This window comes from Anolis sagrei, chromosome 3, assembly GCF_037176765.1.
Source record: "Anolis sagrei isolate rAnoSag1 chromosome 3, rAnoSag1.mat, whole genome shotgun sequence".
Taxonomy (NCBI): domain Eukaryota; kingdom Metazoa; phylum Chordata; class Lepidosauria; order Squamata; family Dactyloidae; genus Anolis; species Anolis sagrei.
Genome location: NC_090023.1, coordinates 271,370,258 through 271,395,974, shown reverse-complemented (window position 1 = coordinate 271,395,974; position 25,717 = coordinate 271,370,258). Strand labels below are relative to the sequence as shown.

Sequence of the window (25,717 nt, the reverse complement as noted above, 5' to 3'; positions counted from 1 at the left end):
TCCTTGCAGAGAAGGCTAAAGGCCTTGAAAGACTTGAACTCCCAGGGTTCCATAGCACTGAGTCAAGGCAGTTGAAGCAGTGCTTAACTGCATTAATTCTATGGTGGAGATGCACCCAGAGTCACGATTATGGCGCCATTGTCACCGTTGTAACTTCTGCCTTTAATTCAGGGCAAAGAGTCATTTCAGGGTCACACATTGAAGGAGGGCTCAATGGTCTCTGAGTAAGGGGCTTTTGGGTGAAAAGCTAACAAAATCAGCAAAAGAGAGAGATACCCTTTCTCTGACTTAAAAAGAGCAATATGGAAGAAAGTGTTTTTTTTTAAGAAACAAGATGTGACTTGTTACACAGGTACTTCTTACACAGGATGTTTGTGGTTAACTTCAAATGTTGTTTTTGAAGTGTAGAGGCCATGTGTACAAGGAAAGTACTTTCCATCAAAAAGGTCAGAATTATTATTCATAAAAGGTGTTTTCCCTGAGCTTTCTGTTTGTAAAGGGCTATAAAAGTTTGCAGATTTCAAGGAAGGAACACGGCAGCCACTTGAAGGATAGCATCTGCGTAATGCTATCAGGCTGTTCGTCTTCTTCATGAAGAAACTAAAATAAAACCTTGTTTTTTTGATCTTTCATTGGGACTGTCTCCATCCTTCCATGCTCCCGCGACGTGGACCTAAAAAGACCCAATCTAGGGTCTCTAACAACATGAGGCTGTTTTTGAGGCTTTTGACCCAAACTCCTCAGAAACACATTTTATGGCCAATAGAAAAGGATGAATTATTACTCTTGGAAGTGACAACGTCCTGGATAATAATTCTCAATTTATCTAAACAGTATTCTTTACTGTACTGCACTTTAAAAAGACTCCCTTCCTTTCTCTCTTTCTCTCCATTTTTCCATTCTCTTTCTTCCCTTCCCATTTTTGTTCCTTTCTCTTCCCTCCCTCTTCCCTCTTTCCCTCTTTCCCTCCTTCCTTTTTTCCTTCCTTCCTTCCTTCCCTTCCCCTCTTCTTTCATTCCTTTTTTCTTTCTACCATTGTTTACCATCCTCATACTTCCCTTTCTACTTTTCTTGCTTCCTTTGTTCCCTCCTTCCCATCTTTACCCTTTCTCATTTTCCTGCCTCCTCCTCTCTTCTTCTTTCTTCCCTTTTACCCTCACTTCCCCTCCTATTTTTCTTGTTTGCTGTCTTCCTTCCTTCCTTCCTTCCTTCCTTCCTTCCTTCCTTCCTTCCTTCCTCCCTCCCTTCCCTTCCCTTCCCTTCCCTTCCCTTCCTCTTCTTCTTTTCCTTCATCACTCTCATTCTCTCCCGTTATCTTCCTTTTTCTTTCTATATTCTTTTACCTTTCCCGTACACTCTGCTTTTCTTTCTTGTCTGCTTGTTTTCCATCTCCTTCCTTCTTTATTTTTTCTCTTTCTCATTCTTTTCACCCTATCCTTCCCTCCTACATTTCTTGCTTGCTTGCACCCCACCTTCCCTTCCTTCCCCTTCTTCTTTTCCTTCCATCCCCTTTTCTGCCCTTTCTCTTTCTTTCCCTCCCTTCCTATTCTTGTTTTCCCCATCCTTTCCTTTCTCTCACTTGCTAATGAGTCCCTTCCTCTCCCCTGCTTTTCTTCCTCTTTTCTTCTCATTCACATTTTCTCTTTCTCTCCCCTGCTATTCTTGCTTGCTTTATTTATTCCCTTTCTTTTCCTTCTCTTTCTCCCCCTTTATTTTTCTTTCTTCAATTCCTTTCCCTTTCCTCCCCTACTATTCTTCCTTCCTTCCTTCCTTCCTTCCTTCCTTCCTTCCTTCCTTCCTTCCTTGCATTCTTTTCTTCTTCTCCTTTTCTTTCCTTCCTCCTTCCATCCATTCCATACTTTGGCCAACTTTTATGACTCCCTGTAAAGACATTGACTTTTGCATCCCCACATGTCTAGCCTATGTCCAACTCTGCAAGATAACTTCTTCCTTCCTTCCTTCCTTCCTTCCTTCCTTCCTTCCTTCCTTCCTTCCTTCCTTCCTTTTGTCTTTCCTTCCTTCTCTCTTTCCTCCCTCCCTGCATTCCCTTCCATCCTTCCTTCCTGCTCTCCTCCCTCCTTCCCTCTCTCTTTCTCTTTCCTTCCTTCTTTCTTTCCTTCCTATTTGGCTTTCCTTCCTCCTGTTTTTCCTCCCTCCCTCCATTCCCTTCCATCCTTCTCTTCGTTCCTTCTCTCTTTCCTCACTCCTTCCCTCTCTCTCTCCTTCCTTCCTTTCTTCTTCCTTCCTATTTGTCTTTCCTTCCTTCTCTCTTTCATCCCTCTTTCCCTTTCTCTCTTTCTTCTTTCTTTCCTATTTGTCTTTCCTTCCTTTTTCCTCCCTCCATTCCCTTCCATCCTTCTATTCTTTCCTTCTCTCTTTCCTCCCTCCCTCCTTCCCTCTCTCTTTCTTTTTCCTTCCTTCCTTCCTATTTGTCTTTCCTTCCTCCTCTTTTTCCTCCCTCCCTCTATTCCCTTCCATCCTTCTCTTCCTTCCTTCTCTCTTTCCTCCCTTTTTCCCTCTCTCTCTTTCTCCTTCCTTCCTTCCTTCCTTCCTTCCTTCCTTCCTTCCTTCCTTCCTTCCTATTTGCCTTTCCTTCCTCCTCTTTTTCCTCCCTCCCTCCATTCCCTTCCATCCTTCTCTTCCTCCCTTCTTTTCTCCCTCCTTCCCCCCCTCTTCCTCCTTCCTCCTTCCTATTTGTCTTTCCTTCCTTCTCTCTTTCCTCCCTCCCTCCATTCCCTTCCATCCTTCTCTTCCTTCCTTCTCTTTCCTCCCTCCTTCCCCCTCTCTCTTTCTCCTTCCTTCCTTCCTTCCTTCCTTCCTTCCTTCCTTCCTTCCTCCTTCCTATTTGTCTTTCCTTCCTTCTCTCTTTCCTCCCTCCCTCCATTCCCTTCCATCCTTCTCTTCCTTCCTTCCTTCTTTCCTTCCTTCCCCCCTCCTTCTTTCTTTCTTTCTTTCTTTCTTTCTTTCTTTCTTTCTTTCTTTTTCCTTCCTTCTTTCTTTCTTTCCTTCTGCATCCCACACCCCATAAAACCTCTTCTCTGTGTGTGTGTTCATTTTCCCCATTTTTCCGCCTCCTCTGAACCAAACCCCGAAGGCCATGAATCTTTGGAACAAGGAAGGGAGTTTTTGTGGGCGGCATTGCAAATCCATCATAGCAGAAGCGGGTCTCGTGTGAGGAGGAGGCCCAACCCCCCTCTCCTTCCATCCCAAAGAGGCATCCATCACAATTTATGTGCTCATCTTTTAAGACCCGGCTCAATTCCTCGGCGCCTTTGCGCCTGTTGTGCAACATCCCTGGGTTGCTCTTCTCCTCTGGCATTGATGGAATATAGATGGATTGCCCCGGGCACAACACTAAACAAGCTGAGAGAACATTTTACCCACCAGTGGCCATGGAGAGTGTGTTTGCAGAGAAATGGGAAGGAAAAGCAAACATTTCAGCAGATGGAGCGAAGAGCAACAATCGAGGAGACATAAGACGGAGGCCGGAAAGTGGGAAGCATCAGGTTTGGGTACCACTTCTGCAATGTGGAGCCAGCTTGGGAAAATTGGCTAAGAGTTGGAAAGGACCCCAAAGGCCATCTAATCCAACCCCCTCTGCCATGAAGAAAGACCCAATCCAAGCCCTCCCAACAGATGCCTATCTAAGTCTATTGAAAAGCTTCCAGAGAAGGGACAATGCCTGGCTCGAGAGTAGTACATGTGAAAAAGATCTTGGAGTCCTCGTGGGCAACAAGTTAAACATGAGTCAACAATGTGATGTGGCGGCAAAAAAAGCCAATGGGATTTTGGCCTGCATCAAGAGGAGCCTAGTGTCTAGATCTAGGGAAGTCATGCTCCCCATGCTCTATTCCGCTTTGGTTAGACCACACCTGGAATATTGTGTCCAATTCTGGGCACCACAATTGAAGAGAGATGTTGACAAGCTGGAATGTGTCCAGAGGAGGGCGACTAAAATGATCAAGGGTCTGGAGAACAAGCCCTATGAGGAGCGGCTTAAGGAGCTGGGCATGTTTAGCCTGAAGAAGAGAAGGATGAGAGGAGACAGGATGAGGGCCACGTATAAATATGTGAGAGGAAGTCACAGGGAGGAGGGAGCAAGGTTGTTTTCTGCTTCCTTGGAGACTAGGACGCGAAACAATGACTTTAAACTATAAGAAAGAAGATTCCACCTGAACATAAGGAAGAACTTCCTGACTGTGAGAGCCGTTCAGCAGTGGAACTCTCTGCCCCGGAGTGTGGTGGAAGCTCCTTCTTTGGAAGCTTTTAAACAGAGGCTGGATGGCCACCTGTCAGGGGTGATTTGAATGCAATATTCCTGCTTCTTGGCAGAATGGGGTCGGACTGCATGGCCCAGGAAGTCTCTTCCAACTCTATGATTCTATGATTCTAAGGTCTCTTTCCTTGAAGGCTGCATCATTTTATCCATTGTGTCCTGCTCTCCAAAGCGGAGAAAATAACATGACTCTCGTGTCCCTTTCTCTCAGCCATTTCTTCTCCATGCTAAACTTCCTAAACTTCCCTAAGCCTACAACAACCCAGTGATTCTGGCCATGAAAGCCTTTGACAATACATATTATTATTATGTTTATTTATACCTCACTTTTTCTCTCCGCAAAGGAGACTCAAAGCAGCTTATATTAAAAGCTTTCCAATAAAGTTACATTGTTTTGCAGTCTAAATACTTTAATTATCATAGCCTCAGGGGCGGCTTGTCCATTACGCGAAGTAAGCGGTCGCAGAACACTTTTTTTGCCAGGGGCGCAGAGGCGCCTCTGTAAATGCCCCTCGACCTCCACTTGAGGAGCGTCCCCTCATCTCACGACAGCCCTAGCAGTCCGGGGGGAGCCTTGGCATTCTTACCTCGCTGCCGGGCGATCCTCTTCCCAAAGGGGCCGGGCCCTTGAGCCTCGCCTAGCCCCTCTCATTCCTGCTCCACCCGGCCACCGGGTGCGCGAGCAGAGATGGCGCTCAACTGTTCTCCGCGTGCGATCCGTTCCCCATGACTGGCTCCCTTTCCTGATCCCCCAGCGCTCTCCTCTCCCCAATCCGTGGGTGGGCTAAGGGGCGGAGCCGCCGCGCCTGGCCCACTTTGGGTCCGGAGGCATGTTTGAAGACCCCAGCGTGCGCACCAAAAGTCGCTTCTTCTCCTGACTTACTCTTCAGCCATTGGGACCAAGAGAGAGAGAGAGAGAGAGGGAGCCCCTCTGGCTGGAGGTATCTCCCACCTTCGCTCCCTCCTTTGTTTTTGCACCTACCTTCAGGAAAGGTGGACATCTCCACCTCTGTCTCTCTCTCTGTCTGTCTGTCTGTCTGTGTCTCTCTCTTGGTCCCAATGGCTGAGGAGAAAGTCAGGAGAAGAGGTGACTTTTGGTGCACACGTCGGGGTCTTTAGGCACGCCTCGGGACCCAAAGTGGGCCAGGCAAGGGAGCAAGTGTGGCAAGTATAGTTACTGGGATGTATAGTTCACCTACAATCAAAGAGCATTCTGAACTCCACCAATGATGGAATTGAACCAAATATGGCACACAGAACTCCCACGACAAACAGAAAATATATATCAATTATTGGTTGCGGGGGGCGTGGTGCCAAAATACTGTTTGCTTACCGTTGAAAATTACCTAGGGCCTCCTCTGCATAGCCTGCACAAGGGTTTAACTCATTGTGCTGGTCAGCAATCCTGGTGGGGCAATGGGTTAAACCCTTGTGATGACAGGATTGCTGACCAACAGGTTGGCAGTTCAAATCTGGGGAGTGCGGATTGAGCTCCCATCTGTCAGTTCCAGCTCCCCATGCAGGGACATGAGAGAAGCTTCTCACAAGGATGATAAAACATCAAAACATCCAGGAGTCCCCAGGCAACGTCCTTGCAGAAGGCCAATTTTCTCACATCAGAAGCAACTTGCAGATTCTCAATCCTAGCTCTGCCCCACAGAGCTTCTTTTAAAAGGCTCTTGTCCATTCTTCTGAGCTATTGAACTGTAGGAGCTTTCTATCAGAAAATTCAAAGGTGTGCTGGTACGGCTGTACCAGGAGCTCCAACTTCATTACTTCCTATTGAGTGTTTGCATACATTCCAAGGTTCCATGCATTTTGCAAAAGGTGATTTCCCTTGGTTTGCAGTTATAGGGCTAGCCACCTGTCTATCATTGTTAAGTTTTGGTTCCGCCCCTTTTTCCAGGTCTCTGGGAGGGAAAGGGAACCATTTTTATTCAGTCTTATAGTGGAAAGCTTAGCTACAGGACGTGGATCAGCTCTATCTGTAGACAAGCTTCGTTTCTCACAACATCCGGGAGAAACAGCCCTAAAGCATCCAGGGAAAACAGCTCCACATCTTTAACGAAAAAGAGCCAAAAGAACTCCAGCTGGAGAATCTACAGAGCCTGGACTGGTAGGTCTACTCGGGTAACCAGAAGCAATTGGAGCTGGGAGTAGAGCCCACACCAGCAAGCATAGAAAGCAGATTGCCAGAGAGGGGTTAAAAAGGGTTTTCCTCGTAAAGGATAGAAACATTTCTCCAAGCAAGGTGCCTATCTATTGTAGACAAGTTAAGGAGCATTTGTTTGATTTGATAAAGATCAAATCAAACAAATGCTGTTCTGCAGTGGCTCCGGTCATTTCTGGAGGGCCGCACCCAGAAGGTGTTATTGGGGGACACCTGTTCAACGCCACAGCCTTTGACTTGTGGGGTTCCACAGGGCTCTATACTGCCCCCCATGCTGTTTAATATCTACATGAAGCCGCTGGGTGAGATCATCCGGAGTTTCGGGGTGCGGTGTCATCTGTACGCAGATGATGTCCAACTCTGTCACTCCTTCCCACCTGCTACTAAGGAGGCCGTCGAGGTCCTGAACCGGTGCCTGGCCGCTGTAATGGTCTGGATGAGGGCGAACAAACTGAAATTAAATCCAGACAAGACAGAGGTACTCCTGGTCAGTCGCAAGGCCGAACAGGGTATAGGGTTACAGCCTGTGTTGGACGGGGTCGCAATCCCCTTGAAGGCGCAGGTTCGCAGCTTGGGTGTGACCCTGGATTCATCGTTGAGCCTGGACCCCCAGGTTTCAGCGGTGACCAGGGGAGCATTTGCACAGCTCAGGCTCGTGCGCCAGCTGCGCCCGTACCTCGGGAAGTCTGACTTGGTCACGGTAGTACACGCTGTGGTCACATCCCGCCTTGACTACTGCAACGCTCTCACGTGGGGCTGCCCTTGAAGACGGCCCGGAAGCTACAGCTAGTCCAGCACGCGGCAGCCATGTTACTAACAGGAGCGGGACGCAGGGAGCACACAACACCCTTTTTGTTCCAGGTCCACTGGCTGCCGATCTGCTACCGGGCTCAATTTAAGGTGCTGGTGTTGGCCTACAAAGCCCTAAACGGTTCCGGCCCAAAATACCTTTCTGACCGCATCTCGGCCTATGAGCCCACGAGGACCTTGAGATCGTCTGGGGAGGCCCTTCTCTCGATCCCGCCTGCCTCACAGGCACGTCTGGCGGGGATGAGGGATAGGGCCTTCTCGGTGGTGGCCCCCCGGCTGTGGAACACCCTCCCTGCAGACATCAGACAGGCGCCCTCCCTTATGACATTCCGCAAGAGCCTAAAGACATGGTTATTTGAGAAGGCGTTTGACTAAGTGCTCCAACAATTGGCAATGACGACTGGAACGGAATATGGATTACGAGATTCGTTTATGATTCTAAGATGAGACGGTGCGGATGATTTAGTGTAATTTGTATTATTGTTGTATTATTGATAGTTATGTTGATATTTTGTTGTGTTATTGCCTTATTGTAAACTGTTTTTATATGTTGTACACCGCCGTGAGTCGCCCTAGGGCTGAGAACGGCGGTCAACAAATGCAGTAAATAAATAAATAAATAAATAAAAATCATTTGATTGTTTGTTGAAGATTTAAGCAATAATAAAGGACTTTGATAAACTTTTCAAGCATCTAGAGACTTTTATATAGGAAAATCCTTAGGCCTCTCACTCGAGGCACCCTAGCTTCCTGCTGGGCACAAAGAGCACGTCCTGTTCAAAAGACAATTATTATAGGCCCAGCGCATGACAACACAAAAGGACTAAACTGAAATAGCAAAAGAACCCTAAATGGAGCAATGGCAGTTAGAATGGTAATGAGGGATGCATCTGCACTGTGGAATGAATGCAGTTTGACATCAGTTTAATTGCCGTGACACAATGCAAAGGAATCCTGGGGTTTGCTGCTGATGCCAAGAAACCAACCTACAGAAGAGAAGCACATTGGAGAAACAGGCAATAATTAACCACAGTGCGAAAACACAGAGGTTTGGAAAGCTTTCCCAGAAATAAAAGAAAATCCTTTAATTCCAAACCATAGTGTTTCAAACATCTTGCCAGATTTTTTTTCCTCCATCTTCAAAAAGGAAAACGTGTTTAAAAACCATTTACCAAAATGCCTTTTAATATGGCAACACTGCCAACGCAAAAGCCACCAAGTTTTCCAAATGAAATATCTTAATTGTCATCAACCCCTTGAAAAACAAAAAACCGAAACACATCATTAAATTGAATTTTGTACATTATTGTTTGTTTTTTTCACCAGCAAACCAATCTTATTTTTTGTTTTGGTGTTTTGACTTGAGCCCTTGACTAACCCAGAAAAACCCTCTCCAGATTTGAAAGGTACAGGAAACACAAGGCTGTGTCTGCACTGTACAAGGAATGCAGTTTGGCACCACTTGAACTGCTACGGGATCCTGAGAGTTGTAGTTTGCTGCACTTTCTTGCACATCTCCCAAGATTGGATAGCATTGAGCCATAGCCAGAGGAGGGCGACTAAAATGATCAATGATCTGGGAACAAACCCTATGAGGAGTGGCTTAAGGAGCTGGGCATGTTTAGCCTGAAGAAGAGAAGGCTGAGAGGAGAAATGATAGCCATGTATAAATGTGTGAGAGGAAGTCACAGGGAGGAGGGAGCAATCTTGTTTTCTGCTTCCCTGGAGACTAGGACGCAATGGAACAATGGCTTCAAAGTACAAGAGAGGAGATTCCATCTGAACATGAGGAAGAACCTCCTGGCTGTGAGAGCCGTTCAGTAGTGGAACTCTCTGCCCTGGAGCGTGGTGGAGGCTCCTTCTTTGGAAGCTTTTAAACAGAGGCTGGATGGCCATCTGTCAGGGATGATTTGAATGCAATATTCCTGCTTCTTGGCAGAATGGGGTTGGACTGGATGGCCCAGGAGGTCTCTTCCAAATCTTGGATTCTAGGATTCTATGATTCTATAGCAGTTGAAATGGTATCACACTACATTGCTTTCACAGTGCAGACACATACACATAAATTGGTGCAGAAATATGTTCCATCCTGACTTAAACTGTTTTGGAATACAACTTCCTCAACTGAGTTGTAGGCTTTCCGGGCTATATGGCCATGTTCTAGAGGCATTTTCTCCTGACGTTTCGCCTGCATCTATGGCAAGCATCCTCAGAGGTAGTGAGGTCTGTTGGAACTAGGAAAAAAGGGTTTATATATTTGTGGAATGACCAGGGTGGGACAAAGGACTCTTGTCTGCTGGAGCTAGGTATGAATGTTTCAACTGATCACCTTGATTAGCATTTGTGCCTGGAGCAATCTTTTGTTGAGAGGTGATTAGATGTCCTTGGTTGTTTCCTCTCTGTTGTTGTGCTGTTCTAATTTTAGAGTTTTTAGAGTTCCAACAGACCTCACTACCTCTGAGGATGCTTGCCATAGATGCAGGCGAAACGTCAGGAGAAAATGCCTTTAGAACATGGCCATATAGCCCGAAAAAACCTACAAAAACCCAGTGATTCCGGCCATGAAAGCCTTTGACAACTTCCTCAACCATTGCCAAGCCAGGATTGATGAGAGCTGTAGTTCAAAGCCTTTGGAAAGCAATAGCATGCAGCATACACTCTCCATTCTCCATTCAGCTGGAGCTAGGTGTGAATGTTTCAACTGACCACCTTGATTAGCATATAATGGACTGACAGTGCCTCAAGCAAACGTTTGTTGAGAGGTGATTAGATGTCCTTGTTTGTTTCCTCTCTGTTGTTGTGCTGTTGTAATTTTAGAGTTTTTTAATACTGGTAGCCAGATTTTGTTCATTTTCATGGTTTCTTCCTTTCTGTTGAAATTGTCCACCTGCTTCTTGTGGATTTCAATGGCTTCTCTGTGTAGTCTGACATGGTGGTTGTGAGAGTGGTCCAGCATTTCTGTGTTCTCAAATAATATGCTGTGTCCAGGCTGGTTCATCACGTGCTCTGCTATGGCTGATTTCTCTGGTTGAAGTAGTCTGACGTGCCTTTCATGTTCCTTCATTCGTGTGTTGGGCAATGTTGCTGCGTTTGGTGGTCCCTATGAAGACTTGTCCACAGCTGCATGGTACACGGTAGACTCCTGCAGAGGTGAGAGGATCCCTCTTGTCCTTTGCTGAACGTAGCATTTGTTAGATTTTCTTGGTGGGTCTGTAGATAGTTTGTATGCACAACAACAGAGAGGAAACTAACAAGGACATCTAATCACCTCTCAACAAAAGTTTGCCTGAGACACTGTCAGGCCATTATATGCTAATCAAGGTGGTCAGTTGAAACATTCCCACCTAGCTCCAGCAGACAAGAGTCCTTTGTCCCACCCTGGTCATTCCACAGATATATAAACCCTTTTTCCTAATTCCAACAGACCTCACTACCTCTGAGGATGCTTGCCATAGATGCAGGCGAAACGTCAGGAGAGAATGCCTCTAGACCATCGCTATATACCCCGAAAAAACTACAACAACCCACCATTTTGATGTTATTGTCATCTCCTTCCTGACCTGAAACCTCTCCCAGACATGTCAATGCGATCATTTTTGCACAGCTTCTGTCAAACTGGTTCTGAACCCAACTCCAAACAGTCAGTGTCAACAAGCCTCCTGACTCTAGGGACGGAGACCTGTTTCCACACTTCTATTCCAGCCATAAAAGAAGATCGGAAATGTTTCCCATTTGCAGACCTTCTTTAGAAGGAAGCAGATACTCCAAATACTTTGGAAAGCTCCCTGGGCACTTTTGGGTGCCAGTCCATCGCTCTCTTCATTCCTTCCCTTATCCCCCAAAGGCCACCCTTAACCAGAGGCAAACCCTCTTTCCTTTGTCCCTGAATGCAGGGACGGAGATGCATTTCAATACTTATGTTCCAAGCGCTGGCTAGAGGACATAAAAGTCATTGTTGTTGGACAAGTCCGCGTAATGGCGGAGGCCGAGCTCAGGCGGCTGCGAGGCTGGAGGCGGCTGCTTCTCGCTGTTGGAAACTCTCCGTCCCACGCAGCTTCCAGCCAGCGGCCTGGAGAACTGCGTCTCCCGCTTGGCCTTGGCCACGGTTTGGCTGTGGCCCCCAAGTTTGTGATGGTTCTCGTTGCAATAGGTCACACAGCAGCGGCAAGCCAGGAAAGGCTTGCCATGGTCCTTGGTTTTGAGCCTGGGCAATGGGGCCACCCCTCTTTGGACGGGGATGGCCGGCCCCTGTGGCTGGGGCAGTGGGGCGGAGGCAGCAGAGGGCCCTTTCAAGCGGCCCTTCTTCTTCTGGACGTGGTCCGGGCTGATGTCCGAATGGGAGGAGCAGCTCTCGTTCCAGGTGGCCCCTGCCATGGCACTCAGGCTGCGCAAGGGCAAGGCCAGGCGCAACGCCTTCCAGAACTTGGAGCCCGGCCGCTTGGAGCGCTCTCCCTTCCAGGTCACGAAGGGCACCGACTCCCGCAGCTGCTGGACGTTGGGGTGGGAGCGCTGGAGTGGCCGGTACTCCACCACCACCAGCCTGGTGGCAATGTGGTTCTGGCACAGCAGGCCCAGCTTGAACTCCAGCATGCTGACGCTCTTCTCCAGCAAGTACTCCGGGCTCAGCACCACCACCATCTTGCGGCTCCGTTGGATGAAGTCGAAGATGGCCTCCGTTATGTCTGCAGGAAAGAGCAGGAAAGAAGGAGGGGGAAAGGTCATTGGAGGGGCTGCATCATCAGTGCAGAATTGCAAAGTTAGAATCATAGACTCATACCACCTTATCACATTGAGACATTTCCCCTGGTAGGACACTTTTCAAGCAGGAAGAGGCATGGAGGTCATCACAGAAGTTCAACAGTGACAAATGCAAGATACTCCACTTTGGCAGAAAAAACGAAATGCAAAGATACAGAATGGGGGACAATGCCTGGCTCGAGAGCAGTATGTGTGAAAAAGATCTTGGAGTCCTCGTGGACAACAAGTTAAACATGAGCCAACAATGTGATGTGGCGGCAAAAAAAGCCAATGGGATTTTGGCCTGCATCAAGAGGAGCATAGTGTCTAGATCTAAGGAAGTAATGCTACCCCTCTATTCTGCTCTGGTTAGACCACACCTGGAATATTGTGTCCAATTCTGGGCACCACAATTCAAGAGAGATATTGACAAGCTGGAATGTGTCCAGAGGAGAGCGATTAAAAGGATCAAGGGTCTGGAGAACAAGCTCTATGAGAAGCGGCTTAAGGTGCTGGGCATGTTTAGCCTGAAGAAGAGAAGGCTGAGAGGAGATATGATAGCCATGTATAAATATGTGAGAGGAAGCCACAGGGAGGAGGGAGCAAGCTTGTTTTCTGCTTCCTTGGAGACTAGGACGCAAGGGAACAATGGCTTCAAACTACAAGAGAGGAGATTCCATCTGAACATGAGGAAGAACTTCCTGACTGTGAGAGCCGTTCAGCAGTGGAACTCTCTGCCCCGGAATGTGGTGGAGGCTCCTTCTTTGGAAGCTTTTAAACAGAGGCTGGATGGCCATTTGTCAGGGGTGATTTGAATGCAATATTCCTGCTTCTTGGCAGGGGGTTGGACTGGATGGCCCATGAGGTCTCTTCCAACTCTTTGATTCTATGATTCTATGATTCTATGACATGAGTTCAACTACTTCCAGCCATCATGCATCACCCTCCGGGGTTGGAAAGAGGCAGAAGTGGTGTTGCCTCTGAAGACTGCCTGGAAGCTGCAGTTAAGTCCAACGCTCGGCAGCTGCAGTTAGTCCAACGCTCGGCAGCTAGACTACTAACGGGTGCTGGGTACAGGGAGCACACCACTCCGCTGTTACACCAGCTCCACTGGCTGCCGATTAGCTTCCGAGCACAATTCAAAGTGCTGGTGTTAACCTATAAAGCCCTAAACGACTCTGGCCCTGTTTACCTCTCCGAACGTATTCTCCCCTGTGAACCATCAAGATTATTAAGATCGTCTGGAGAGGCCTTGCTCTCGGTCCCACCGGCCTCACAAGCACGTCTGGTGGGGACAAGGGACAGGACCTTCTCGGTGGTGGCCCCTCAACTCTGGAACTCTCTCCCACCAGAGATCAGAACTGCCCCTTCTATCCTGACTTTCAGGAAGCAGGTGAAGACGTGGTTGTGGAGACAGGCATTTGACGAGTGAGCCAACACCCCGAGATATGGATGGAGGATGATGAACATCGATTTTAGTGGGACGACTGACCATTGTATTTATTGAATGTAATTGCTGTTTTAATGTTTTAATGTTTTATTGTAATATGAAGTATGATGTTTTATTGACTGTATGTGATATTATGGTTGGAAACCGGTCTGAGTCCCTCAAGAGAGGTGAGAAGGTCGGTATACAAAACTTCTAAATAAATAAATGAATAAGTGTCCTGAAAGGAGGCAAGTCCTCCAATCAACCTCATCACATGGAGACATTTCCCCCCTGGTAGAACATTTCAGCCTCTTTTCAAGCATGGAAGGGCACGGAGCTCATCACATGAGTTAAACTCCTTCTGGTTGTCATGCATCACCCTCTGGGGTTGGAAAGAGGCAGAAGTGTCCTGAAAGGAGGGAACTCCACCAATCAACCTCATCACATGGAGACATTTCCACCCTGGTAGGACACTTCAGCCTCTTTTCAAGCATGGAGGGGCATGGAGCTCATCACATGAGTTAAACTACTTCTGGCCACCATGCATCACCCTCCGGGGTTGGAAAGAGACAGAAGTGTCCTGAAAGGAAGCAACTCCGCCAATCAACCTCATCCCATTGAGACATTCCAGCCTCTTTTCAATCATGGAGGGGTATGGAGCTCATCACATGAGTTAAACTACTTCCAGCCATCATGCATCACCCTCCGGGGTTAGAAAGAGGCAGAAGTGTCCTGAAAGGAGGCAACTCCACCAATTGACCTCATCCCATTGAGACATTTTCCCCTGGTAGGACACTTCAGCCTCTTTTCAAGCATGGAGAGGCACAGAGCTCATCACATGAGTTAAACTACTTCTGGCCATCATGCATCACCCTCCAGGGTTGGAAAGAGGCAGAAGTGACCTGAAAGGAGGCAACTCCACCAATCAACCTCATCCCATTGAGACATTCCAGCCTCTTTTCAAGCATGGAGGGGTATGGAGCTCATCACATGAGTTAAACTACTTCTGGTTGTCATGCATAGCCCTCCGGGTTTGGAAAGAGGCAGAACTGTCCTGAAAGGAGGCAACTCCGCCAATCAACCTCATCCCATTGAGACATTTCCCCCTGGTAGGACACTTCAGCCTCTTTTCAAGCATGGAGGGGCATGGAGCTCATCACATGAGTTAAACTACTTCCGGCCCTCATGCATCACTCTCCGGGGTTGGAAAGAGACAGAAGTGTCATGAAAGGAGGCAACTCCCCCAATCGACCTCATCCCATTGAGACATTTCCCCCTGGTAGGACACTTCAGTTTCTTTTCAAGCATGGAGAGGTACGGAGCTCATCACATGAGTTAAACTACTTCCGACCATCATGCATTGCCCTCTGGGGTTGGAAAAAGGCAGAAGTGTCCTGAAAGGAGGGGACTCCATTAATCAACCTCATCCCATTGAGACATTTCCCCCTCGTAGAAGACTTCAGTCTCTTTCCTAGCAGGGAGAGGCATGGAGCTCATCACATTTTCCAGGATTGAAAGGAGGCAGAAATGCCCTGAAAGGAGGGAACTCTGATCTCAGGCCAGCCATCCTGTTCAGAGCTCCTGCCTCTTATCACACTTTACTCCCATGTTTACAACTGAAAAACAGGAGAGATGGGAACCATCACAGTTTCTGGTCCTGTTTCATTGCCCAACTGCTAGCAATGGTTTTAACCTGGATCACTGTCTCTTGTATCCTCTAGGTCACTCGTTCTCAACCTTTGGGTTCCCTAGTGCTTTGACCTACAACTCCCAAAAATCCCAAGCAGTTTAGTAGGCATTAGGATTTCTGGGAGCTGAAGGTCAAAACATTTTATGGAATCATAAAGTTGGAATAGACCTTATGGGCCATCCAGTCCAACCCCACTCTGCCAAGAAGCAGGACAATAGTGTTTAAAGCACCCCCAACAGATGGCCATCCAGCCTGGAGCAAACTTTTGTTGAGAGGTGATTAGATGTCCTTGTTTGTTTCCTCTCTGTTGTTGTGCTGTTGTAATTTTAGAGTTTTTTTTTTATACTGGTAGCTAGATTTTGTTCATGTTCATGGTTTCCTCCTTTCTGTTGAAATTGTCCACATGCTTCTTGTGGATTTCAATGGCCTCTCTGTGTGGTCTGACATAGTGGTTGTGAGAGTGGTCCAGCATTTCTGTGTTCTCCAATAATCTGCTGTGTCCGGGTTGGTTCCTCGGGTGCTCTGCTATGGCTGATTTCTCTGGTTGAAATAGTCTGTAGGGCCTTTCATGTTCCTTGATTCGTGTCTGGGCAATGCTGCTACATTTGGTGGTCCCTATGTAGACTTGTCCACAGCTGCATGGTGGACATCACCTCTCAGCAAAAGTTGGTTCCAGGCACAGTCAGGTCATTATATGCTAATCAAGGTGATCAGTTGAAACATTCACACCTAGCTCCAGCAGACAAGAGTCCTTTGTCCCACCCTGGTCATTCCACAGATATATAAACCCATTTTCCTAGTTCCAGCAGACCTCACTACTTCTGAGGATGCTTGCCACAGATGCAGGCGAAACGTCAGGAGAGAATGCCTCTAGATCATGGCCATATAGCCCAAAAAAACCTACAACAACCCAATATTGAATATATTTTGTGCAGGCAATATTCTTTCCAGAAAAAAATATGCTGCTGTCTGGGTGAAACAACCATGTCAAATTTTGCTTAGAGTAAGTTCTCACACTGTTTCCTGAACAGAATCTATGAATATAATTCTGTGCAGAATGGTTGCTGCCTTTTGTGTATGTAGACCAGTGGTTCTCAACCTTCTGAATGCCGTGACCCCTTAATACAGTTCCTCATGTTGTGGTGACCCCCAACCAGAACATTATTTTTGTCGCTACTCCATAACTGCAATTTTGCTACTCTCATGAATTGTAATGTAAATATCTCATATGCAGGATGTATTTTCATTCAGTGGACCAAATTTGGCATAGATATCCAATAAGCCCAAATTTGAATACTGGTAGGGTTGAGAAGGGAATTGATTTTGTCATTTGGGAGTTGTAGTTGCTGGGATTTACAGTTCACCTACAATCAAAGAACATTCTAAACTCCACAAACCACGGAACTGAACCAAACTTGTCACCCAGTTCTCCCATGACCAAGAGAAAATACTGGAAGGGTTTGGTGGGCATTGACCTTGCATTTTGGAGTTGTAGTACACCTACATCCAGAGAGCACTGTGGACTCAGACAATGATGGATCTTGTCGAAGGCTTTCATGGTCGAAATCACTGGGTTGTTGTAGGTTTTTTTCGGGCTATATGGCCACGGTGTAGAGGCATTCTCTCCTGACGTTTCGCCTGCATCTATGGCAAGCTTCCTCAGAGGTAGTGAGGTCTGTTGGAATTAGGAAAACATCTGGCTACCAGTATTAAAAACTCTAAAAGTACAACAGCACAACAACAGAGAGGAAACAAACAAGGAAATCTAATAGCCTCTCAACAAAAGTTTGCTCTATGCACTGTCAGGCCATTATATGCTAATCAAGGTGGTCAGTTTAAACATTCACACCTAGCTCCAGCAGACAAGAGTCCTTTGTCCCACCCTGGTCATTCCACAGATATATAAACCCCTTTTTCCTCGTTCCAACAGACCTCACTACCTCTGAGGATGCTTGCCATAGATGCAGGCGAAACGTCAGGAGAGAATGCCTCTAGACCATGGCCATATAGCCCAAAAAAACCTACAACAACCCAATGATGGATCTGTACCATACTTGCCATGAATGCTCAATATGCCCAAATGTGAACACTGGTGGAGTTTGTGGAAAATTGACCTTGACATTTGGGAGTTGTAGTTGCTGGGATTTATAGTTAACCTACAATCAAAGAGCATTCTGAACCCCACCTATGATAGAATTGGGACAAACTTCCCTCACAGAACCCCCATGACCAACAGAAAATACTGTGTTTTCTGACTGTTTTTGGCGACCCCTCGGACACCCGCCTCGTGACCCCCACAGGGGTCCGACCCCCAGGTCGAGAAACACTGGTGTCGACCATTTTGTTTCTAGAGTAGAAAGTGCAGGGAAACAGACATCTGCAAATTTTGTGCAGAAAATGTCCTGAACTGCAAGGATTCTCCCCCGTCCACAATTCTTCTCTTTAGAACAGTGGTTCCCAACCTGTGGTCTGTGGCCCACCAGTGGTCCGCAAGAATGAAAATATGGTCTGTGGCCTCACCATTACTACACTGTTGCCTTGAAACCACGTGGCAACAAGAGCCACTGGTCTTGCGAAACCCTCTTATAGTGCCAAGGCAACAAGGATGTAAGGAGGGGAGAGGGTGACTACCCACGAAAAATTAGTACTACCACATCAGCTCTAGATGATTAAACATGGTTTTCTGTGAGCAAGCAGATGGCGACTACTGGATGGCATATGTTCTGTATCAGAAATGAGCTAATGTGGTCTATCCAGTGCAATTTACTGAATCAGCACCCCAAATCAGTGGCTGCCAGGCTGCTACCGGACACAATTCAAAGTGCTGGCTTTAGCCTACAAAGCCCTAAACCGTTCTGGCCTAACTTACCTGTCTGAACCGATGTCTCTTTATGAACCTTCCAGGACTTTAAGATCGTCTGGGGAGGCCCTGCTCTCGATCCCACCTTCGTCACAAGTATGACTGGTGGGGACAAGAGACAGGGCCTTCTCAGCGGTGGCCCCTTGGCTATGGAACGTCCTCCCTAGGGATATCAGATTGGCCTCCTCCCTTTTAACAGTCCAGAAAAGAGTCAATACTTGGCTTTTTGAGCAGGCATTTACAAACACCGTGTAACAGACATATGGAAATGGAATGGTTGGATGATGTGATTGGACAATGTTTTAAGAAGGAGACCCTAATAATATATGTTTTTTGACTATGCTATGGTTTTATATCATCTTAATGTTTTTAATTGTATTGTAATTGCATTTTATGGTCTTGGTACAGACTGTAAACCACACTGAGTCACCTGCGGGTTGAAAAGGACGGTATATATACCGTTGAGAAGGACGGTGCGGGGCATGGGACAGAGACTGTGCTGGTCTCCATCACGGATCACCTTCGATGCCAGCTTGACCAGGGTGGGTCAGCGCTGCTTGTGTTATTGGATCTCACAGCAGCATTTGACACAGTCGACCACAATCTTTTGACCCACCGCCTTGCTGTTGTTGGAGTCCGGGGGAAAGCTTTAAACTGGCTGTCCTCCTTTCTTCACAACCGTGGACAGTGAGTGGAGAGGGGAGGCCTGGTCTCTGAGAGGTCCCCTCTCTCTTGAGGGGTTCCTCTCTCCCCTCTGTTGTTTAACATCTATATGCGACCAATTGCTCAGCTGGTTCGAGGTTTTGGGCTTGAGTGTTACCAGTATGCCGATGACACTCAGCTGGTGCTGAAGATGGAAGGCCGACCGGACTCTGGACCCGATTGTTTCCATCAGTGCCTCGAGGCTGTGACTGGATGGCTGCGTGCCAGCAGGTTGAGGGTGAATCCAGCAAAGACGGAGATCCTATGGCTGGGTCGACCAGGCAGTGGGGATCTCCAGCTGCCCACCCTGGATGGCGAGGCGCTACGCCCGCCATCATTGGTCAAGAGCCTGGGAGTCCTTTTGGACCCTCTGCTGAGGATGGAGGCCCAGGTCTCCGCTGTGAGCAAAACCGCCTTCTTTCTTTCACCTGCGGCAGGCTAGATGGCTGGCCCCCTCCCTGTCCAGGGACGACCTAGCTACGGTGATCCAGGCCACGGTCATCTCAAGACTGGACTACTGTAACGCCCTCTACATTGGCCTTCCTCTGTCGGTGATCCGGAAGCTCAAGTTGGTACAAAACGCAGCTGCTCGGCTTCTTGCGGGAATTCCGATGAGATGCCACATCACCACAATCTTACTGCAGCTGCATTGGTTACCCATTGAGCACCGGATCACTTTCAAAGTGATGGTACTCACCTTGAAGGCCTTGCATGGTCTGGGGCCGATGTACCTGAGGGACCGCCTCTCCCCCTCCCAACCCCAGAGATCCCTCCGTTCTCAGGACCAAGATCTATTGGAAATTCCCAATGTCAAGACCTTGCATCTAACAGCAACCAGGCGCAGAGCCTTTATAGCAGTGGCACCATCGCTCTGGAATACTCTGTCACCCGAAGTCCGTGCCTTGCGGGACTTATCAGCTTTCCGCAGGGCATGTAAGACATACCAGTTTCACCAGGCTATTGATCTTTTATATTGTTGTTTTTAAATTGTTTTAAATTGTTTTTAAATTGTGTTAGATTTTAGCCTGTTCTTGTAAGCCACTCCGAGCTCCAGGGGAGTGGCAGCATATAAGTTTGAATAATAAATAAATAAATAAATTATATACATGTAGTAAATAAATACAAAAATAAATCAGCACCATTGCGTCCTAGTCTCCAGGGCAGCAGAAAACAAGCTTGCTCTCATCCCCATGACTTCCTCTCCTAATGTTCAGATGGAATCTCCTTTCTTGCAGTTTGAAGCTATTCTTCCATTGCGTCCTAGTCTCCAGCAGAAAACAAGCTTGCTCCCTCCTCCTCCCTGTGGCTTCCTCTCACATATTTATAAATGGCTATCATATCTCCTCTCAGCCTTCTCTTCTGCAGGCTAAACATGCCAGCTCTTTAAGCCGCTCCTCATAGGGCTTGTTCTCCAGACCCCTGATCATTTGAGTTGCCCTCTTTCTCTGGACACATTCCAGCTTGTCAATATCTCTCTTCAATTGTGGTGCCCATAACGGGACACAATATTCCAGATGTGGTCTGACCAAGGCAGAACAGAGCATGAGGAGCATGACTTCCCTGGAGCTAGACACTAGACTCCTATTGACGCAGGCCAAAATCCCATTAGCTTTTTTTGCCACTGCATCACACTGTTGGCTCATGTTTAACTTGTTGTCCATCATTCATTTGTCCCTCACTGACGACAAGTCACCAGGTGGCTATAAAAGGAGAGTGGAATCTCTCCAGACAGATCACACTCTGATCTGCCTGGTCTCTGAAGCTCTTCTCTTCTTGATGTGGTTAACTCTGTGTATGTATCTCTTTGTGAGTGAACATCATCTTGTAAGTGCAGGATAGTTTTTTTTTTTTGAAACTTTCTTTAAAGCTGCTTGGCCATTCTCAGAGCAGTCTTAATTGGTAACTACCATGTGTCATCAATTGGGAATGGTTCTCCAAGATCTTTCAGCTGGGACTCTGAGGATGGACTTTCTATGAGAGCTAAATGGTCTGCTTTGGGCAGGAAAGAGAAACCCTCCCCCAACCACAGGAGCCTAAACTCTGAAAGGTTGGTTGGAACCCACATTTAGGAATGCATACTCTGAATTGCGTGTTCATGGTGGATTCATATTCATTACCTTTGTGTATGCAATAGTGGAAGGAATACAAAGCAATTGCAAAGTCTCCCCAGATCCTGCCTTTCTGGGCAGCAGAAGCTGTGACAGCAGATTGTCTGTTCCTCTATCTACTGGGATGTTCTCCTCCGCAGCATTTTTCCGAATGAAGCAGAGAGTGTTTGAGGACCGGGACATCCGTAGGGATACCAAGGTGCTTTTTTATAGAGCTATTGTCCTCCCAACCCTGCTATACTCCTGCAAGACGTGGACTGTCTACAGACGTCACATGCAACTCCTGGAACAATTCCATCAGCGCTGCCTCCGGAAAATCCTGCAAATCTCTTGGGAAGACAGGCGGACAAACATCAGCGTGCTGGAAGAAGCAAAGACCACCAGCATTGAAGCGATGGTCCTCCGCCAACAACTCTGCTGGACCGGCCACGTTGTCCAGATGCCAGATCACCGTCTCCCAAAGCAGTTGCTCTACTCCAAACTCAAGAACGGAAAATGGAATGTTGGTGGACAGGAAAAGAGATTTAAAGACGGGCTCAAAGCCAACCTTAAAAACTGTGGCATAGACACTGAGAACTGGGAAGCCCTGGTCCTTGAGCGCTCCAGCTGGAGGTCAGCTGTGACCAGCAGTGCTGAAGAATTTGAAGAGGCACGAATGGAGGGCGAAAGGGAGAAGCATGCCAAGAGGAAAGTGCGTCAAGCCAACCCCGACCGAGACCGCCTTCCACCTGGAAACCAATGCCCTCACTGCGGAAGAAGATGCAGAGCAAGAATAGGTCTCCACAGCCACATGTGGACCCACAAGAACACTGGAAAACAATCATCCTCGGAAAATGAGGGATCGCCTAAGTAAAGTAAGGAATATTCTACTGCCTTCACCAGTAACCTCCAGTACAAGGAGGAATTGCAGATGGGATCCTACCTTTGTTGCATCCCATATTGCTTATAGGAGTAGGGAGGAAAGACCAGCCAGTTGCACGTCAATGGATAGGAGAACAGAGCCCTGCCGCTTGCAGCTGCTGCCCAATAAAATTAAGGATGCTATGATCTACAATACTGTTGTTGTTGTTGTTGTTGTTGTGTGCCTTAAAGTCATTTATGAGTTGCAAGAGCCTAAGGAGAACCTGTCACTGAGTTTCCTTGGCAATAAAATGAGCATGCAAATGAGAAATGGAGAACAAATAAGAAACACAAGCATGGGAAAATACCAAAATAAATGTTTTATTAAAATGCAAATGTAAAAAAAACACACAAATAAACAGGGAAATATGTAAACAAGGCAATAATATCAGTATGCAAAATGGATGATATGAAACAAATATGGGAAGGTGGTGGTGGAGGGGAACCATTCCCTTGTTAGCTAACAAATGAATAAATAAAACATGAATTGGTGGCCCTGAGAGAACCCTTGGCCTCAACTTTGGGGTCAGGGTTAAGTATTAAAATACCAATGAAATGGAGGGCAAACCCTGATAAGGCTAAAAGTCCACTTTTGGTTTGAAGAGGGGAAAGAACTATTTAAAAGTATTGTCGAAGGCTTTCATGGCTGGAATCACTCAGTTCTTGTGGGTTTTTTTGGGCTATATGGCCATGTTCTAGAGGCATTTCTCCTGACGTTTCGCCTGCATCTATGGCAAGCATCTTCAGAGGTTGTGAGGTCTGTTGGAACTGGGAAAAAGGGTTTATATATCTGTGGAATGACCAGGGTGGGGCAATGAACAGGATCTGGCTACCAGTATTAAAAAATTCTAAAATTGCAACAGCAAAAACAGCAGAGAGGAAACAGGCAGGGATATCTAATTACCTTTCAAGTTGGGCTAGGTGTGAATGTTTCAACTGACCACCTGATTAGCATATAATGGGCTGACTGTGCCTGGAGAAAACTCTTCTTGAAAGGTGATTAGATGTCCCTGCCTGTTTCCTCTCTGCTGTTTTTGCTGTTGCAATTTTAGAATTTTTTAATACTGGTAGCCAGATCTTGTTCATTTTCATGGTTTCCTCCTTTCTGTTGAAATTGTCCACATGTTTGTGGATTTCAATGGCTTCTCTGTGTACTCTGACATGGTGGTTGTGAGAGTGGTCCAGCATTTTTGTGTTCTCAAATAAAATGCTGTGTCTAGGTTGGTTCATCAGGTGCTCTGCTATGGCTGATTTCTCTGGTTGAAGTAGTCTGCAGTGCCTTTCATGTTCCTGGATTCTTGTTTGGGCACTGTGTTTGGTGGTCCCTATGTAGACTTGTCCACAGCTGCATGGTATACATTGGTAGACTCCTGCAGAGGTGAGAGGATCCCTCTTGTCCTTTGCTGATCGTAGCATTTGTTGGATTTTCTTAGTAGGTCTGTAGGTGGTTCGTATGTTGTGTTTCCTCATCAGCTTCCCTCTGCGATCAGTGGTTCCCTTGATATATGGCAAGAACACTTTTCCTCGGGGTGGATCTTCATCTTTACTCTCGTGGCTTGTTCTTGGTCTTGCAGCTCTTCTGATGTCTGAGGTGGAGTATCCCTTGGCCTGTAGGCACAGTCAGCCCATTGTATGCTAATCAAGGTGGTCAGTTGAAATATTCACACCTAGCTCCAGCAGACAAAAGTCCTTAGTCTCACCCTGGTCATTCCACAGATATATAAACCCATTGTCCTAATTCCAACAGACCTCACTACCTCTGAGGATGCTTGCCATAGATGCAGGTGAAACGTCAGGAGAAATGCCTCTAGAACATGGCCATATAGCCCGAAAAAACCCACAAGAACTTAACTATTTAAAAGTTGGATTGCAACTCTTAGACCCCAATTTCCATTTCATTTATCCACATCCAACAAATGATAGGCATTTTCTAGCTCTTCCAGAGTGGCCTGTGGTACTCTTGGACCAGAAGTCCTGTATTTCAATAGCATTTGTTCTATTACCCATGATTTGAGGTTTCAGGTGGACCTTCTTGGCACTGTGTAGATCAGTGGTTCTCAACCTTCCTAACGCCACGACCCCTAAATACGCTTCCTCATGTTATGGTGACCCCCAACCATAAAATTAGTTTCATTGATACTTCATAACTGTCATGAATTGCTGCTGTTATGAATAGCAATGTAAATATCTGATATGCAGGATGGATTTTCATACACTGGACCAAATTTGGCACAAAGACCCAATACACCCAAATTAAAATACTGGTGGGACTGGGGGAGGGTATTGATTTTGTCCTGTGGGAGTTGTAGTTGCGGGGATTTAAAGTTAACCTACAATCAAAGAGCATTCTGAACTCCACCAACGATGGAATTGAATCAAACTTGGCACAAAGAACTCTCATAACCAAGAGAAAATACTGGAAGGGTTTGCTGGGCACTGACCTTGAGTTTTGGGAGTTGTAGTTCACCTACATCCAGAGAGCACTGTGGACTCAAACAATGATGGATCTGGACCAAACTTAGCATGAATTCTCAATATGCCCAAATGTAAACACTAGTGGGGTTTGGGGAAAATAGACTTTGACATTTGTGAGTTGTAGTTGCTGGGATTTATAGTTCACCTACAATCAAAGAGCATTCTGAACCCTGCCAACGATTGAATTGGGCCAAACTTCCCACACAGAACCTCCATGACCAACAGAAAATACGGTGTTTTCTTGTGGTCTTTGGTGACCCCTCTGACACCCCCTCGCGACCCCTCCTGGGGTCCCGACCCCCAGGTTGAGAAACACTGGTGTAGATGCATTTGCTTTAAGAAATAACACTGAAAAATAAAGATAAAAAACACCCTGCACAGTGGTCATCCATATCCTAAAAATTGAAGCTAACTGCAGCTAATGGCCAAAATCCAACATTGGGGATGCACATGTGAAAACTTGCACACAAGTTATTACTACAAACCCATTGTGTTGAATGGCACTGCTACGCAACTGAATGCACGCTCAATGTGCAAGCAGCAACACCTGCAGTATGCACAGGACCAAAAAAGATCCAACTGTTTCCTTAGAGGAATTAGGCACACGTGTAATAAGACCCTTATGGGATTCTAGGTAATGTCTATCAAGTGCCAGAAAGGGAAGGACTCCCTATTACGGGAATCCCGTGGGCTTCCAGATGTTGCAAGTCCCAGAAGTTGCCAGGCAACACGGCTAATGAGAAGGAATACTGGGATTTGCAAATGCTCACCAATATCTGGAGGGTCCCTACTATTAGTTTCCAGACTTTGTTAGCAACTCCAAGCTTTGAACCTATGGATGGGCTCTCCCTTCCAATGGGATGGGCAGACAAATACCTGAGGGAGCGAGGTGCCCTGCTTGGACCCTTTGAGCAGACCTTGCTACTATGGGTGGTGGGGTAGACAATCAACATATGGAGGCAGTTAGTATTCCCTCAATGGATGATACCTGGGTCAGCATCCATCAGAGGAACCCAAGCACTTAACTTTGAGAGGAGCTCCTCCATCCTGCAGACTTTTGTCTCCACAAATACTGTCTGCATAAATCACCAACTCATAACCATCTGATGACCAGGTACTAAGGAGTTCTTTGGCTCACTTAAGGGACAATGGTATCCCTTTCCAAAAAGATGTGGTGGGTATGAAGTGCAGAAAGGGGGCCCATGGGGATGGCAAGGTTTTGGTGGATTTCTAAGAACAATGGTGGGACTCATTAATGGGTTCCACAGCAGCATGATTAGGAAAGAGCTTACTTTGGAGAATGCATGAGATTCTGTCTTCATCTTGAGACTTCTACAACAAAGACTATATTGCAGTGTTTATAATAATAATAAACTCTGCTCCTCCAGAAATTTTGGACTTCCGCTCCCACAATTCCTAACAGATGATAAGATGGTTGGGATTTCTAGGATCAAAGAATCATAGAATCAAAGAGTTGGAAGAGACCTCATGGGCCATCATCCAGTCCAACCCCATTTTGCCAAGAAGCAGGAATATTGCATTCAAATCACCCCTGACAGA

General features: G+C 46.8%; 1 protein-coding gene across 1 annotated transcript in view; it reads right to left on the bottom strand.

Moving 5' to 3' along the window:
• Window positions 1–10,747: 10,747 nt before the first annotated feature.
• IL1RAP (interleukin 1 receptor accessory protein) overlaps window positions 10,748–25,717 on the bottom strand; it is a 199,930-nt gene continuing 184,960 nt past the window's right edge. The window contains exon 11 of the mRNA XM_067466134.1: window positions 10,748–11,938. Coding sequence (XP_067322235.1) covers window positions 11,190–11,938 — 749 coding nt within the window. The 3' untranslated portion in view covers window positions 10,748–11,189. The remainder of the gene's footprint in view (window positions 11,939–25,717) is intronic.